Here is a 16,149-nt window from a genome sequence, read left to right on the forward strand (position 1 = left end):
TACCATTCCTATGTGAATTTAAAATCTGTATGGAGTCAGATCAGTCTCAATATTAATAAATGCTCACAGAAGGATTCACAAATGTATTTTGCGATTTATATATAAATGGCTCTCCACAACAATATCTCTCAATGCACTCACAAATATTTATTGTTGTATATAATGTACAAAAAAATGGGCATTTAAACTGCTTTTTATTAATTCAAGACGGCTCTGAATTAATAATCAAATATGTTTCCCTTTCTTTACGACTGGATGAAATTACAAAATGTACCCATCATTTCCCTCATGCTAGTATAGCCACATAAAAGTATCAAACCACCTGTTAAAATGCACCAGAATACAGGAAATATATTTTTTTTCCCATGGTGGAGGACCCACACCCCCCCCCCCCCCCGTTAAAAATGTCCCCCCCACATTCAGGATGCTTCCTACGCCCATGGATGTGAGTACAGGTTGAGATGCATACTGTAAGACACATCGAGTTTGTAACTCTGGTTTGTGAAAGGTTAGTTGCTGTTTGCTACAACATAACAAAATAAAACGTATAACATGCACAGTTTACCTTATCATAACTGTCATAATAAAGTGGTTATGAAATATTAAAGAGTGGGGGTCTTTCCTCTTGCAGGTAAGACCTGTGCTCTCTGCAGACAGAGCAGAGCAGGCGGAGCATCCCCATCTTGTGGGCAGTAGAGGTATTACTGCCCTGTTGAAGACGTTCAACAGGAAATCAGGGATGTTGGGAGAAATAGTTCAGAACAAATATTTTACTTAGCAGGTTTTTTTTACAGTTGTGTTGCTGTATCATACAATTACACAAATGTTCCTTTCACATGTTCTGACAGGCTATTTTGCTGTAGTAAAAAAAAGACACGTCAATTTCAAACTGCTCCATGATTCTCTGTCTTCCTTCAAAAAAAATTAAATGTTACAGAAATAATGGCGCATTAGTATAAGCATAAGTCACCTTTTCATAAGTGCTTTTTAATGTGTAATTATATGTTATCATATGTTAAATGTGTTATTTTAAATTCATTTTAACCAGTACATGTAAAGTGTCTTTGAGTACCTTAATAAACTCAATACAAATACTTTATTCATAATTATTACCACCACTTTTCTGTGCTGGTTTTCTCCGAGTGAAGGGCAGCAACAAAAACTTCCTAAATTGCATTGGCACAGCATCAGGGATGTGAGGCAACTCCTTTTATAATCATAAAACACATGTCCTCTGTTCAGTCTCTGATGTGCTGTCAACCATCCATCAGTTCTGTTGCAAAATAAACCCCTAACGAGCGATATGGATTCATTTGAAGCAGATTATGTCCTGTGTAGAGATATGTTGTCCTGCTGGTCTTTTGATATTTAAACTACAAAACATGTCTTATGCTGGAGGAGACTCCGTTCATTTAACGTTTTGGATTATTATATCAGAAGCTCCCATTTTTGTAGTTTACTTTACATTTTTGTTCACAGAAATGAATAAAATGTTGACTGTATATTTTTATAAAACGTTGTCTGACCAAGACTAAAACCAAGGAGACCTTTTTTAACCCCAAGATGGTTTTCTGAGCCTTGGGTGGGGTCGGGACCCTCCGGTTGGGCTCCGAGCTTTAGATGAATGAAACTCAAAGTCATTGCTGCCTAGATGTTTCCAAACATCACATGTTGTTATCTATGGGAATCATTGCATGGTGTGATTTATCATGTAAAGTCAAAGTTGGACAGTAGATTCAAATACAAAACTTGTATACACAAAGAGTTCAGTGGGTCTATGAAGGTGAGCACAGCTACATACAGTACTTTGCCAACCCCACCTCCATTATCTCACTGGATCCCATTCATCTACCGGTGAGCATAAGCGGTGCGTGCTAATTGAGCGGGCTGGGGGGGAGTTAAAGTCTTGATTGATGACCCAGTGAGGTCGAGCAGCTGGTGGTGCCCCCCCCCCCCCCCCACCTGCGCACCAGCTCTGCACTTCACAAACATATGAACGTGGTGATGAGTGTGTCCTTTATTGGCTTGTTAGGTTTGTTGGTCTTTGTGAATGACAGTGAAGCGCTGCCACTGACAGCATGGGGGGGGGTTTCTTTGAACATATTGCACATTCACTGTGAGTTTCGTTCCTGCAACTGAAGGAATACATCTTGTTTTGCTTATTCAGCAAACAATTTTGGAGCGGCACATGTTCTCTGGAGGAGACATGCACCCAAAGCCTCCATTCTTCTCCTCCGTCTCACTGACTGAAAAACCATTGCCCAGCTTGTGCTGTTGCTCTCCTTCATCCTCTGTCAGGCTGCTCTCCACCTCCTCCTCTTCCTCCTCAAAGTCACTCCTCTCATCACGGGTCAGCTGTGACATAAGCAGTAGAAAAACAGAAAATAGATTTGAAAAAACATATAGAGGGAAGATTAGGAACCTGAGCTGCAGAGAACCGAGCTATGGGTTATCTGAGTACAATATATATATTCATTTACTACAGTCTGTTGACTGCCTTCAGAGTTCAAATGCTCCCTGTCCAATATCAGTTATCACGACTGCTGGAAAGTAACTAAGTATATTAATTAGGGATGTAACGATATATCAAATATCGCGATATCACGGTAAATAAATGTCTCAATACCGTCATGAGACTGACAAAATCTACCGCAATTTTTTTTTAATATATTTTTTTTTAGACCAGATGGTCCCATTGAGATCATCAATCTCTTTTTCAAGAGAGACCTGTCCAACATGGCAGCAAGTAGGTTACAACATGAACATAGAACAACAGATAACACAAAAGCACATGGTATTTACAGTGCTACATTTACACACCTAGAGACATTGACAAGTACCAACAGTATATCTATATCTCTGTCAATAAGCCTCACCTTCTTGGCAACAACTGTATTGTTTTTGAAGTGGTGGAGAGACAATGCACAGTTTTACCCACTGCTGTCACCCATGGCCAAAGCATATCTCTCTGTCCCAGCAACATCATTACCAAGCAAGAGAGTTGTTTCCACAGCAGGGGATTTTGTAAACACCCAAACATCCCAGCTTCTACCTGGAAATGTGGACATGCTCATATTCCTAAAAGATAACCTTGATGATGCTGAGTGAGTGAGTTAGAGTTGAGTTACTTGAAAAACTAAAGTGAAACTTGATTTATTCTATTGCAGGGTCTGATTATTATATTGTTGACACTTTAAAATAGCACTATCCTACTAAAATGCTGTACAAATCAGATTTATTATTCAATAAAGAAAAACATTTTTTGTAACTAAGTATATTTTGATGCCAATACTTTTGTACTTTTACTTACTTTACATACCATTTTGAAAACAGGACTTTAACTTGTATTGGTGTATTGTAAAACGATAGTATTTGTACTTTTACTTGAGTAAAGGATCTGAGTACTTCTTTTAACACTGGTCTTCAAATAATTGGGCAACTCACAATTGCCAAATATCTTACGACAAATTCAAATAAAATGCAAATTAACACATCGTTCAACACATTTTCTAGGATTTTCTAGTCAAAAAGCCAGAAAAGTGAGTAGCTTAAAGTGTTTTAGTACCCATCTATTATTTGTTAGCACAAACCCCAGTGTAGAGCTGTCACAAAACCGAATTCCCCCCTGAGATGAATGAAGAGTTTTGATTGATTTAATCTCGCCATTTGCCCTGGCGCTCCTGAGTCACATGGCTGTGAGAGGTCCGTCTCAGATAAAGGTTAACAGATGCTGCTTCAGCCACTAGAACAAACCACTGATGCTGTGGGCTTCTCCTGGTGTTAACATCTTCAAAATCAACATGGCATCACCTGACATGCGGGTGACTATAAGAAGTATGGAAGGTCTGTTTGCCTTAAGGAATGTATTTACACAAGCAGCGTTTTCTAAGAGATAAAGTCCACATAGGAGGTTAGGGGTCATGGTTGATGGAGGGGTCAAAAAAAACGTCTTATATTCAGGGTTAAGCAGGATTTATACTTTGTTGTTGGTTGTAGGCTTGATGATGAGAACAGGGATTGGCCAGCTAAGATAATTTCTCCTACAAGTATTTGATAATGGACGATATGTCCTGAGTGAAGACAGCATGAGGAATGCAAAAAAAAAAGACTATTGTAAACTAATTTCCAGGAAAACACATCTAATGCAGTCACTACACTGTATAACTTACAATTAACACTTTAAATGATCTACATGTAACTCCAGTTATATAAGGGTTAAAGCCCACAATCATTCTGCCATACAGTAAGTATCTGGAGCATCAGGCAACTATAAAGTCAACTTAAGGGTGGAATTGTCATCTTGAATTATTTCAAAAATATCCTAAGGAGATCATGAAACATGGTCAAATCATCCAGTCTAATGAAGGAGGGTTTATGTTTAGATGCTTTGCAATACAACATAATTAAAACAGGTTTGGAAAAATACTTCTCAATGAGGACACTTACATTGCCAAACATGAACTTTTTGATCATGTGGAGAATGAGGTAGGCCCAGAATATGTGCAGACAGAGAAGCACCACCAGCATCACGTTGAAGAAGTAGTATCCAAAGAAGGCAGGGTATTGGAGAACAGGGTAGACCCAGGTACAGTGGATCAGCCTAGAACACAGCAGAGGAGAAACAAGTAAAATACTACATTACCCAGGGTTCACTTCTGTGTCCTGTGTATTACATTCTGATGTACATTCGATGGGTGCAAATGAAATGCTGCACTTTTAACTGAGCAGATAGGGTTGGGATCGCTTGGATAATTACCAAATGGAGGCCATGGATATAAAACATTCCTTCACCTACTTTCCCCTTTGGTCTTTTTTAAACGTAAGTTGTCTTTTATACATTTTAGAGCAGTGTTAACTAAACCTCATCAACTTGTAATGTGTAAAAACGAGGGATGTTGCGTTTTTTATAGTCATGACTCAGCTGTCTCGGCCACCAGCACACCTGAGCAAGGCGTTCCTGAAGGTAGTATCAGATAAAGAGTACTTCTTTGTTTCCAATGTTGACAAGCTGTTGGGTCAGCAGCAGCCAGGAGGGCGAGGCAGCTGCTGTATCATGACGGGGGAATCTGCTACTGCCTTTAATAAAGAGCTGTGCAGGAATGAGTTCTTAAACCTGGAAATTACTCAGCATTTTCACCATATCCAGTTCCCTCATTTCAATATCAACTGATTTCATAACTTGTTTTCAGTTAGCTTCCTGCAATAAAATATGTGGTTATCACAAGCTGAAGAGAATTTCATGTTTTTCTAGAACATGAATACGTCATTAAATACCCCACTGACGAATGTCTAAAGCTTCTATGTGTCTTAAAAACAGCGGATGCTAACAAGTGACAAAATGATGCCCAACATTAGCCACCTTTAGCTTAGCGGTGGTGACGTGAAGTCATGTGACCGTGCTGTACTTTGTTTATAGCCTAACGTTAGCGTTTCACTTCTGGACATTACATTTGTGCTTACCTTTCCTAAAAAGTGATCATGTTAATATATGGAGATTATCCTGCTGAACATAATATGTATGTATGGCAGGGGTATTCAACTCAAATTCAACGAGGTCCAGATAGAGAAAATGTCCCCATGCTAAGGTCAGGAACTTCAAAATGTCTAAGTTGCTTTATGAATTAGTGTGATATTGAAGTAGCTGTAGCTTTATCAACGTCTGCATGTAATCAACAACTGACAACCAATCAAATAAAGAAAGTACAATTCAAAAACAACAATATTTATAGTCTATTAACATTGAACTATACAGATATACAGTAAATACTGTGGATATGTGTAATGTTCCTCTCGGGCTGCATTTAAAAATAAAATAGAGGAAATAAATAAAACAGCTTTTGAAAATATGTGCATCTTAAAAGTGCTTAATTTTAGATAAATAAAATAAAGTGTAGCAGCAGCTTGAGTTTCCCTTTCTCTTTGTTAACCGTTTCACATCATGACTTAACAGTTTCAGACGATTAGAACAATATCAGTCTTTACACATCATAACAATTGAACAGTTTAAAAGTTTCTCTTTCTTTCCCTCTTATATTGTAGTCCCTCACTCACTTTGTTCTGTTCAGTGCGAGAATTGAGCTCGAGCTTGTCCTGCCAGGAGTTTGTACATCTGGGCTGAAATGGTGTCAGGGCCATTCTCATACACACATGCAGGTGCTCATTGGTTAGCCTTGGTTAGCCTGCGCTGGAACCATATTTAGTTGTAATGTTGATCCTGGTGGACTGATCATATTGGGCTCTGAGACTGCTTATTTGACCTCAGTTCTGACTTGAGAGGGAATGTTTAGTCAAACACTTGGTGTTTTGTCTCATAGTGGCGTTTTGGCACTTTTAATGAGCGCCACGGTCTCTGAACAAATGAGACACCCTGGTTCTGTGCTCCCAGTGGGCAGGAGGAACATGAATGATTCCACTCAGGGTTAAAAGCTCTGTTCTCACTGTCCACTTTCCTCTTCTTGGAGAGCGCCATGTGTAATTATGTGTCTCTCCCTGTCTGCCGCTAACACGCCTATTCACTCTCCTCTCCGCTTCTCTCCCTGTATCGCTAACTATTCTCTTCACTCACTTTCCTCTCCGCTTCTCTCTGCCGCTCTCTCATCTCTTCTTTTGTGTTTCTCTCCCTGTATCGCTCACTCGTCTCTTCTTCTGTGTTTCTCTCCCTGTATCACTCACACCTCTCTTCTGCTGTGTTTCTCTCACTGTATCGCTCTCTCGTCTCTTCTTCTGTGTTTCTCTCCCTGTATCGCTCTCTCATCTCTTCTTCTGTGTTTCTCTCCCTGTATCGCTCTCTCGTCTCTTCTTCTGTGTTTCTCTCCCTGTATCGCTCTCTCGTCTCTTCTTCTGTGTTTCTCTCCCTGTATCGCTCTCTCGTCTCTTCTTCTGTGTTTCTCTCCCTGTATCGCTCACTCGTCTCATTCGCCCCCTGTCGGCGGCGGTTAAAATAGAATCGCCTCGTCAAAATTGAAATCCCCTATAGGCTCTGTGCACAAGATGGCGTCTATCAACTTCCGGCGGCTGGGTGTGAGGCCGAGTACTTCCGGTTTGAGTACAGAGTTTTGACAGCTTGACAGTTTGTTATGTCACACCGAGAGCAAGAATGAGCGGATTTCGGGGTAAAGAAAAGCGATTGGCCTTCCAGCGTGTAAGAAAGTCGGCACTACATTGATGTGTGCCCCTTTGGACAAATTCGTCCCATTATCAGAATCAGAATACCTTTAGTCCCACAGAGGGGACATGTGCAGCGTTGAAGCAGGAAAGAGCCACAGACAGCTTAGTGTTGAATATCTTACATGCGTTAAAAAGTACTAAGTTATAATATAATAAACAATATGCTAAAAAAGTACTAAGTTATAATATAATAAACAATATGCTAAAAAAAAAGATAAAAAGTTACATATAATTTTCAAAAATACAGATACAAAACAAATCAAATCTACAAATCAAATCCTGTAGCAGTTCTTAGGATTTAGCAGCCCGGTATATATATTACAGTTATTAAAGATGGCATATGTATATGAAGTATATATTGTACATAAAGCACATAGTTTGACGGTATTTAACAGCAGCAAGTTACACAATGTTATAATCGGGAGATAAGTTTCCATTCATTTCGGCAAGCCTGGGCAACAACGATTAAAAGATCTCTTGCTCCCAAACCAATTGTGACCCGCTCTATCGAAATCAGTCGGAAGTCACAGCGGCTCATTTCAAAATAAACGTGGATTTGTGTAAAAAAATAGTTTAACGTCACAGCAGGCATAACAACAGCCGGTGTTTCTCGTGAGTGTTTTCCCCGGGAAACAAACACAATACGCAAGCTTCCCCCAGACCAGTAATCCAAACGAAAATATCTTCCCTCCGTAGTATTTTGATCATTTGCTCCGCTAATCAATCAGATCGATGGATTCCAGAGAAGAGGAAACTTTAAAGGCCCTTTTCTCAAAATGATGACTCGGTGACAGTCATTATATAATGTGACATATTTTGCTTAATATTTGGAGTACAACAACAATCATGATATCATTAGAAAGCTAGGAATCTCCTCTTTCCAACAGTGTATACAACTCAAAATGTGTCTTTGGGTCAATGCGACTGATTTCGATGGAGCAGGTCACAATTGTGTATTATTACAAAAAGCAGTTATACCATACTATGTTTAGGTACTAATGAATTATATCCTCAAAACAAACGCACACATAAATAACAAAGGAAAATACATAATTTAATAAATCCACAATATGATAACATTTTACAGATTAATTAAAACAACTTTTACAAAACATAGTTTGATGTTATATAAATACATATATATATATTTTTTTATCATACATTTTTTATTGCAACATCTTCAATTTACAACACAGTACAGAAGACAATTCAGGTTGCACAACATTTTGGATTAATTCAATCCCATCCCTCTATCCTACATCCCACCCAGCTACCCACCCACTCCATAGCCCACCCCCAACCACTCCATCGCCCACCCACCCTCCCCCTCCACCACCAACCACCGGGGCAAAAATATCCCCTCAGGGATAGCATTCTTATTTGGTCAGGAGCTCCTTTAAGTTAGATATCAGATCTGTCCACATTAAAATTGTATCAGGTTTTGCATCGTTGATTCTCGCAGAGGACAGTTCAAGGTAAGAAATGTTCAAAAAACTCTGAAGCCAGTGAGAACTTGAAATATCGTGAGGAGGTTTCCAACGTTGGACTATAATCTTTTTAGCTGCAGTCAAGCCTGTTAGCCAGATTTTGCGAGTTTTCCCCGTAAGGGAAAGGTGAGATTCATCATTTAGAAGATGTACAGCAGGTTCCATTGGTAATCTCAACCCTATTAAATCTGTAAGGGTACTAATAACCTTCCCCCAAAAGTGCAATACTCCTGGACACTCCCATACAACATGTAAGAAAGAGCCAATGGTTCCCTGGTGACAAAATGAACAATACGGGTCAGGTACCAATCCAATTCTGTGTCTAATTATTGGTGTTAGATATGCTCTATGACAACATTTCAGATGTATATACTGATGGTTTGGGTTTTTTGAAGCACCCGTAACATTAGCCCAAATTGCATCCCAATCCAATTCTTGTCCTAAAGTAGATATTTCCCTGTCCCATGCTCTCATGCCTGATGTAGGAATATAGTTCTGGGAGTTAAGATTATTATAGATAAACGAAACTATTTTTTTGGGAGCACTTTGCACCCAACTCAGAATAGGATGTTCTTTCAAATCTGACCCCCAGGGGACCCCATAGGCTTTACAGGCAGACCTTATTCTAAAGTAAAAGAAGAGAGAGTGTTGATCAATATTATATTGAGAGACCAGTTTTTGAAAGTCATGAATACAATTTTCCCCATTAATGTCCTGAAGAGTTTTAATACCTTTATCTTCCCAAGCTTTGTTGTTAAATGGTTTTCCCCCAGTCAATAGGTTATGATTGTTCCATAATGGAGATGACCTACACCACACACTCTTAAAGTTTAGGAATTTCCCTGCTGCTCTGAACACTTTAATCATATAAGTTAAAATTGGACCGTACAGTAAATCACATTTTTTGGTAGATATACCTGAAAGGAGAAAGTCCCTTAATCTTATCGGCGCTATTAAATCTTGTTCCATATTCTTCCAAGATGACATTTTATCTTCATCTACCCAATAGCTGAGAGATCTTAATATGAATGCCCAATGATATAGTTTAACATTTGGGCATGCCAATCCCCCATCTGATTTTCTATACTGAAGAGCTGACCATTTTATACTGGGTCGTTTACCATTCCAGATGTAGCATCGAAGTAAAGAATCTAGTTTTTGCCAGTATCCTGTTGGAGGTGCTAGAGGGATCATTGAGCTTACGAAATGTATGCGGGGCAATATGTTCATTTTAACAACCGATAAACGGGCTGGGACTGATGCTGGAAGGTGTTTCCATCTTGTAATATCTTCTTCTATTTTCTTCAAAACTAAAGAGTAATTTGTTTTAGCTATAGATGATAAGGAAGTACTAACCTTAATACCTAAATAGAGGACCTCATTTTAAACATTGATTTGGGGTGGGAGGGACACTTCACTTTGGCCTATGTTAAGAAGCATCAGTGTTGATTTTGATAGGTTAATCTTGTATCCCGAAAGCTGCCCAAACTGCTCCACTACTTCCAAGACACAGGGGAGGGTTCGCTGAACATCTGCCATACAGACTAATGTATCGTCTGCATATAGTGATATAGAATGTGACGTTCCACCTATTGTGATGGGGGAAATCTGAGGACAATTCCTAATTAATTGTGCCAGTGGTTCGATGGATACATTGAAAATTAAAGGAGACAGAGGGTCTCCTTGCCTTGTACCCGTTTTATGTCAAATAAGTCGGAGAAGCTTCCTCCCACGCATACTCGAGCTGTAGGATTCGCATACAATGTTTGAATCATGTTAATAAATGTATTTCCAAATTTAAATTCTTTCAGAACCCTCCATAGATATGGCCATTCCACGCGATCAAACGCCTTTTCAGCATCTAAAAACAAAAGGCCACAGGCAGGTGGAATTGTATGTGTTGCGCCAAGAATGTGCAGGAGTCTGCGGATATTATCAGATGCGAGCCAACCTTTAATAAAGCCTGTTTGATCGGGGCTTATTAATTTCCCAACCACCGTCTCAAGTCTAATAGCTAAGACCTTGGAAACAATTTTGAGGTCAGCATTTATCAGTGATATTGGGCGATAGTTAGAACATTCAAAGGGGTCCTTCCCAGGTTTTGGTATAACCGTAATCAGAGCCGTATTTAAGTCTTTGTGGAACATACCCTTATTGGTAGCATAATTAAGTGTTTCTAACCATACCGGTCCAATAATATCCCAAAATGTTAAATAGAGTTCCACAGGTATGCCATCTATACCCGGCGTACGGCCCTTATTTGTAGCTTTGACAGCTTTATATAGCTCCTCCAGCGTGATAGGTGACTCCAGTGTTTTGGTGTCATCTAATGATAATGTAGGGAGGCCTAACCCGCTAAAAAATGTGGCGAAGTCTTCGTCAGAAGGGACTGAGCTACTTGAATACAGTTCTTTAAAGTAATTTTTAAATGTTTCATTTATCTCCTCTGTAGAAGATACTGTTCTGCGTTTATTACATCTGATTGCTGGTATGGTCCTTTTAGCCTCTTGTTGTTTTAAAGTTAATGCCAAAAGGTGGCTTGGTCTGCTGCCTTCTGCATAATACTTGTGTTTGGTTATATGGATCATATATTCTGCCCTGTGTCTTAATAGGTCGTTAAGTTCTGCTTGCTTTGTTTTGAGCTCACTTTCTATTGTTGTTGTGTATCTCTCTTTTAGGACTTTTTCCAACATATTACATTTTTCTTCTAGGTGAGAAATATTTTGCAGTCGGCTTTTATGTAGGTGGGAACTGAACCGTATAGCATTATTTCGTATAAAACCCTTGATGGTGGCCCAGACCACCGTCACATCTGTGACGCTATTCTTATTCAAGATTATAAATTCGGTCAGTTTTGATCTCAATTGCGATATAAATGTGTTGTTCTTTAAAAGGGTTGTGTTGAACCTCCATCTAGTAGCCCCATTTTTTATATTTCCATAGTTAAAATTAGCTAAAATTGGGTTGTGATCCGAGAGATGTCTGGGTAGGAACTCAATTGACTGTATTGAAGGCATCAGCCCAGAAGATACAAGAATGTAGTCTATTCGAGAGAAGGTTTTATGTCTCGTGGAAAAAAATGTATAATCTCTCGCAGATGGATTATGCACCCTCCACACATCAATTAAGTTTAAGTCTGTTATAAAGAGATTAAGTGCTTTGGAAGCAGATTCTTGAGAACTTGATAGAGTTGCAGCAGATTTGTCAAGGTTATTGTTTACAAAAGCATTCATGTCCGACCCAACATATAATCGGTAGTCATTTAACTTCAGTAACTGTGAAGTAACTGAGGGAAAAAAATCAGCTTCAAATACTGTCGGGGCATATATGCTAACAAAAGCCACTTTTTTACCTTGAATAGATGTGCAGCAATAGGCTAGACGTCCTTTATTGTCAGAGCCAATCCTTTCAATTGATACATTTATGTTACGCCTCATAAGTATCATAGCTCCTTTAGTGCGAGTGCCATCAGTTGATGCCACAATAGGTTTATAGAATCTGTTTTGAACCCTTGCAGTGTCATTAGGTTTAAGGTGTGTCTCCTGAAACATTGCAACATCTATCTTCTTTCTGCGCAAGAAATCTAAGATTTTTGAACGTTTATACGGAGAGTTAAGTCCTCTTACATTAAATGATACAATATTCAAATGTTCCAATTTATCTGTATGTGTATTTATTCCCTGGACCTGTTGTGAGTTGGTGGTGGATCCCTGAGTTACAACCCTCCCCTTTCCCCCCCCATTCGACCCTCTTCTTGGTAACATCTGTGAGCGTCACTTAGCTACGTCTAACACTGAACACTGATTGTCCCCCCCCCCCCCTTGCATAAAGATAAAGCATAGCAGATCTCACAAACAGTAAAACCCCTTTTAAACCGATCAACCTGTATCATTACAACCATCCCCCTCTCGTTCTCATGAAATGGTATAGCCCATATACAGACCGTTGCCTGCCGATGACGTCATACATATCACGCGCCCATGAATGTAAACAGTGGATGCATGAAAAAGTTTTCAAAACACGCCTCCAGCTTCCCAAGCCTATTCCGTTATAATGTACATTATGTATGCCGCATATAACTCGAATTTAAAGTATATAGTATGGGCGGAATATTACCTTAACACCATATAAACATGGCAATTAAACAATAACATTAGAACTCTTATCTGCAATAATTTGAAAATAAACTGGCCCCTATTTCAACATATTCAAGTATCGAGGCTTACCGAACATTGTCCAATATAAAATAAGCATAGAACATCACCTACATATCGTCTACCTGCCCATAGGTGCCAGACTTTCTCTGTCCTTATTGCAGATCCATCTCCTCCGTTGGCACAGGTAGCGTATTCAATGTCCAAGATCTTCTCGCATGTCCACCGTTGATTTAAGGGCTTCTCTCGCCTCTTCTGCCGAGTTAAATGACATCCTCGTGCCCTTGTTGTTCACTTTCAGAATGGCCGGGTATATGATGAACGAGTCGATCCCCTTCTGTCGAAGTTTAGTGCGGATCTCCTTGTATTCCTGTCGCTCCTGTGTCGTACCGGGGCTGTAATCGGCGAAGAACAACAGCTGTGTCCCGTCTTGGAGAGTCGGTCTAGCTTTCCTCGCGCCTTCAAGAATGGCCTGTCTGTCGGTATAGCGTAGTAGTTTGAGAACCATGGTCCGCGATCTTGAGGTGTTGTTGGAGAAAATACGATGTGCCCTATCGATTTCCAGTGGATTATTGTTGGGGCTCTTGATTGAAGGTATCCAGATAGGCAGCATCTTTTGAAGGTAACCCCTGGGATCATCGCCCTCAACACCTGTTGGTAAGTTGACAATCCTTACATTGTTCATTCTGGACCTGTCCTCCAATTCATTGAGCTTCCTTCGCATCTTTGTCACCTCCATGATACACGTGCTAGTTTCCTTCTCATTCTTGCGCACGGCAACCTGAATGCTCTCAATCTTATTGAAAACGTTGTCAAACTTTTTTGCGTGACCATCAGCTTGTTCTTTTAATGACCGGAGGATGTTGCCGTTTTCGACCAAGTGCTTCTCTATAGGATTGAGAGCCTTCTCAATCGCACCCTTTAGCATGTCTGCTATTGTTCCCTGCAGAGTTTCCATCTCATCCGCGATAGCTTGCTTGATTAGCATAGCTATATCGGTGGGTGAATCGCTAGCTTGCTGTGTTAGATTCTTGTTTTTTAGTCGGAGTCTTTTCCTTCTTTGCTGGAGACATTTCTTTTCTCAAATGTGTGTTATTACTGTCTATGAGTTGCAATAAATAGGAAAAAAGGGGGGATTTTGTTCAGCGCTCAGTATCTTGCTGCCATCAGCCTCGTGCCTCACCGGAAGTCCATAAATACATATTTAAACATTTCAATTAGTCTCTGCATATTTAAGTAATGCTAGTTTATATAACAGATGAACAGATGTACAATATCCAGAAAGTAGATGCAAACAATATATATAATGTGTTTCCAACATATCCTCTGAAAGAGTGTTAGTCGTTGAGTTGAGTAGTGAGCCATTCGTTTTTTTTTCGTGGTGCGATGTCTGCTGAGAAGTCCTTGTATGCCTCGCTGACTTTGAGGACATCTGGGTCTGGCAGCTCCCCCCGCACGGCCTTGTAACGTGTACTCCTTTGAACATGTTTATATGATAATTAGGACTTTAAGAACAATTTTACACTCAGACAACAATCACAAAGTTGTAGCAGGCTACATACAATTACTTAGGACAATAGATATGACCTTACACCGTCAGCAACTGTAAACTGCTTTGGCTTAGTGGAAATGAACACCATGTCACTCACTCTGCCTGGTTTCACACCCTATTAATTACACAAAAGAATTGTCAAATGAATTGAAAAGGTCCTTGATGCAACATACTAAGTCAGCTCTTGGCACAAAGGAAATACTCATTAAACCGTGGATTGGTTGTGAACACATACTGTACTTACCATGGTTCTTGGCTTGTGCCATCGCTGCTCTGTTTCAGTGCAGCTGAGGACAGGGGGAACAGCAGCCAGGTTGAGTGTGGAGTAGTGTGCGGTCTGGAACAGCAGTGCAACATTGTGGTTGCAGAGTGCTGTTCCAGCTACACAGGGACACTTTGCCACTGCAATCTCCACAGGTGAACAGTTCTTAAAATAAAATGTCATTTTACATTTAGGACACTGCTTCAATACAACACAGACAAATGAGAAAGCTGAGAGCAGGCTGATCAGGCAAGTAGTAGGTGTGGGAAAAGGCTAAACCATGTCAGGTTGTCAGTCACATCACATACACAGAAGTTCTGCTGTTTGGAATACTGTAATTTAAGGACATTCAAACAGATACGCTTGTATAGCCTGTCTCAGCTCTCTCAATTTATTATCTTATAACTACATCAAATAGTGTTAGTAGAACGTTGAACAGCTTAACATAGATGTAGGGTACAAAACCAGCACTTACCTAACACTGGCCAATACAAATGGACCCTACATGGATTATACTAACCATTCAGTAAAGAACAGCAGCTGTCACAACCAGTTTCTGGGGTTTCATTAAGAATCTTTGATGAAAGCTAAGTTTGGGTTTAGCTAATGTATTTATCATTTTACACGAGAGGGTTACAAAACGAAAATAAATCTGTAGCCCCTTCATGCTACACACACATAGCTAGCTACAGTACCAGTTGATGTGAGCACATGTATGTATGTATCTATGTAATCTGTTGCAACACGTCAGCTAGCTGGGCTTATTTGAATCCTAAATCACAGGTTACCTACTCTTGCCACATCAAAACCCCAGAACATGAACCTGATTGAGGCTTTGAACCGATGAACACTTTTTATTTTCCTCCCTACTCTGAGATCCTGAGGCTTTTCATGCTTTCTCATGGACCTGTAACAGCTAGCCCTGATGCTCACTCTCCCTGAAGGTAGATCTTTGTTTGAAACTGTGGGGAATTGGATATCATTCATGTTATCCAAAAAAACGTAATAGTACATCATTAAAACGCTTTACACTGTATCTGTCAAGTTGTCAAAGTTAGCCACTACAGCTTTGTTTGTCACTTACCTTCATAATTGTCGACGTAGCTGGATATGTAGCTACATCTTGAACCCCTTTTCTCTTTTGCTCCTCGGGGCTGAGCCTGCCGCTTGTACCAGCCGATGTACCTCACTGATGTTAACCTTCGGTAGGTCTTGGAGACATCGAGTGTAAAATAGTGCCTATATAATATCTATACGCTATCTCTCTCGCTATCTATACGCTATCTATCGCTCTTCCCTCTACCGCTCTACTGTAGACCGGAAGTTTACAACCGCACACCCAGCCGCCGGAAGTTGATAGACGCCATCTTGTGCAACTAGCCCATTAATGTATTGATTATAGGTCCGGGTCCGTATAGGTCAGCGCCTGGGTCCGGATCCGGACAATAATCATGATATAATTAAGGCAAATATTATGAATGGGTCATGTATATGTAAATGTTTCCTTTTCCTTAAGGCAAAATATGT

The 16,149-nt window shown here is 39.9% G+C and overlaps 1 protein-coding gene across 2 annotated transcripts in view; it reads right to left on the reverse strand.

Annotated features, from left to right (window-relative positions):
• Positions 1 to 424: 424 nt before the first annotated feature.
• Positions 425 to 16,149, reverse strand: part of cers3a (ceramide synthase 3a) — a 53,475-nt gene continuing 37,750 nt past the window's right edge. For both annotated transcript variants that reach the window (XM_034222487.1, XM_034222496.1), the window contains exons 10-11: positions 4,447 to 4,600; positions 425 to 2,355 (exon numbers count right to left, since the gene is read on the reverse strand). In XM_034222487.1, coding sequence (XP_034078378.1) covers positions 2,164 to 2,355; positions 4,447 to 4,600 — 346 coding nt within the window. In that variant the 3' untranslated portion in view covers positions 425 to 2,163. The remainder of the gene's footprint in view (positions 2,356 to 4,446; positions 4,601 to 16,149) is intronic.

The sequence above is a fragment of the Gymnodraco acuticeps genome, unplaced genomic scaffold (assembly GCF_902827175.1).
Source record: "Gymnodraco acuticeps unplaced genomic scaffold, fGymAcu1.1, whole genome shotgun sequence".
Taxonomy (NCBI): Eukaryota; Metazoa; Chordata; class Actinopteri; order Perciformes; family Bathydraconidae; genus Gymnodraco; species Gymnodraco acuticeps.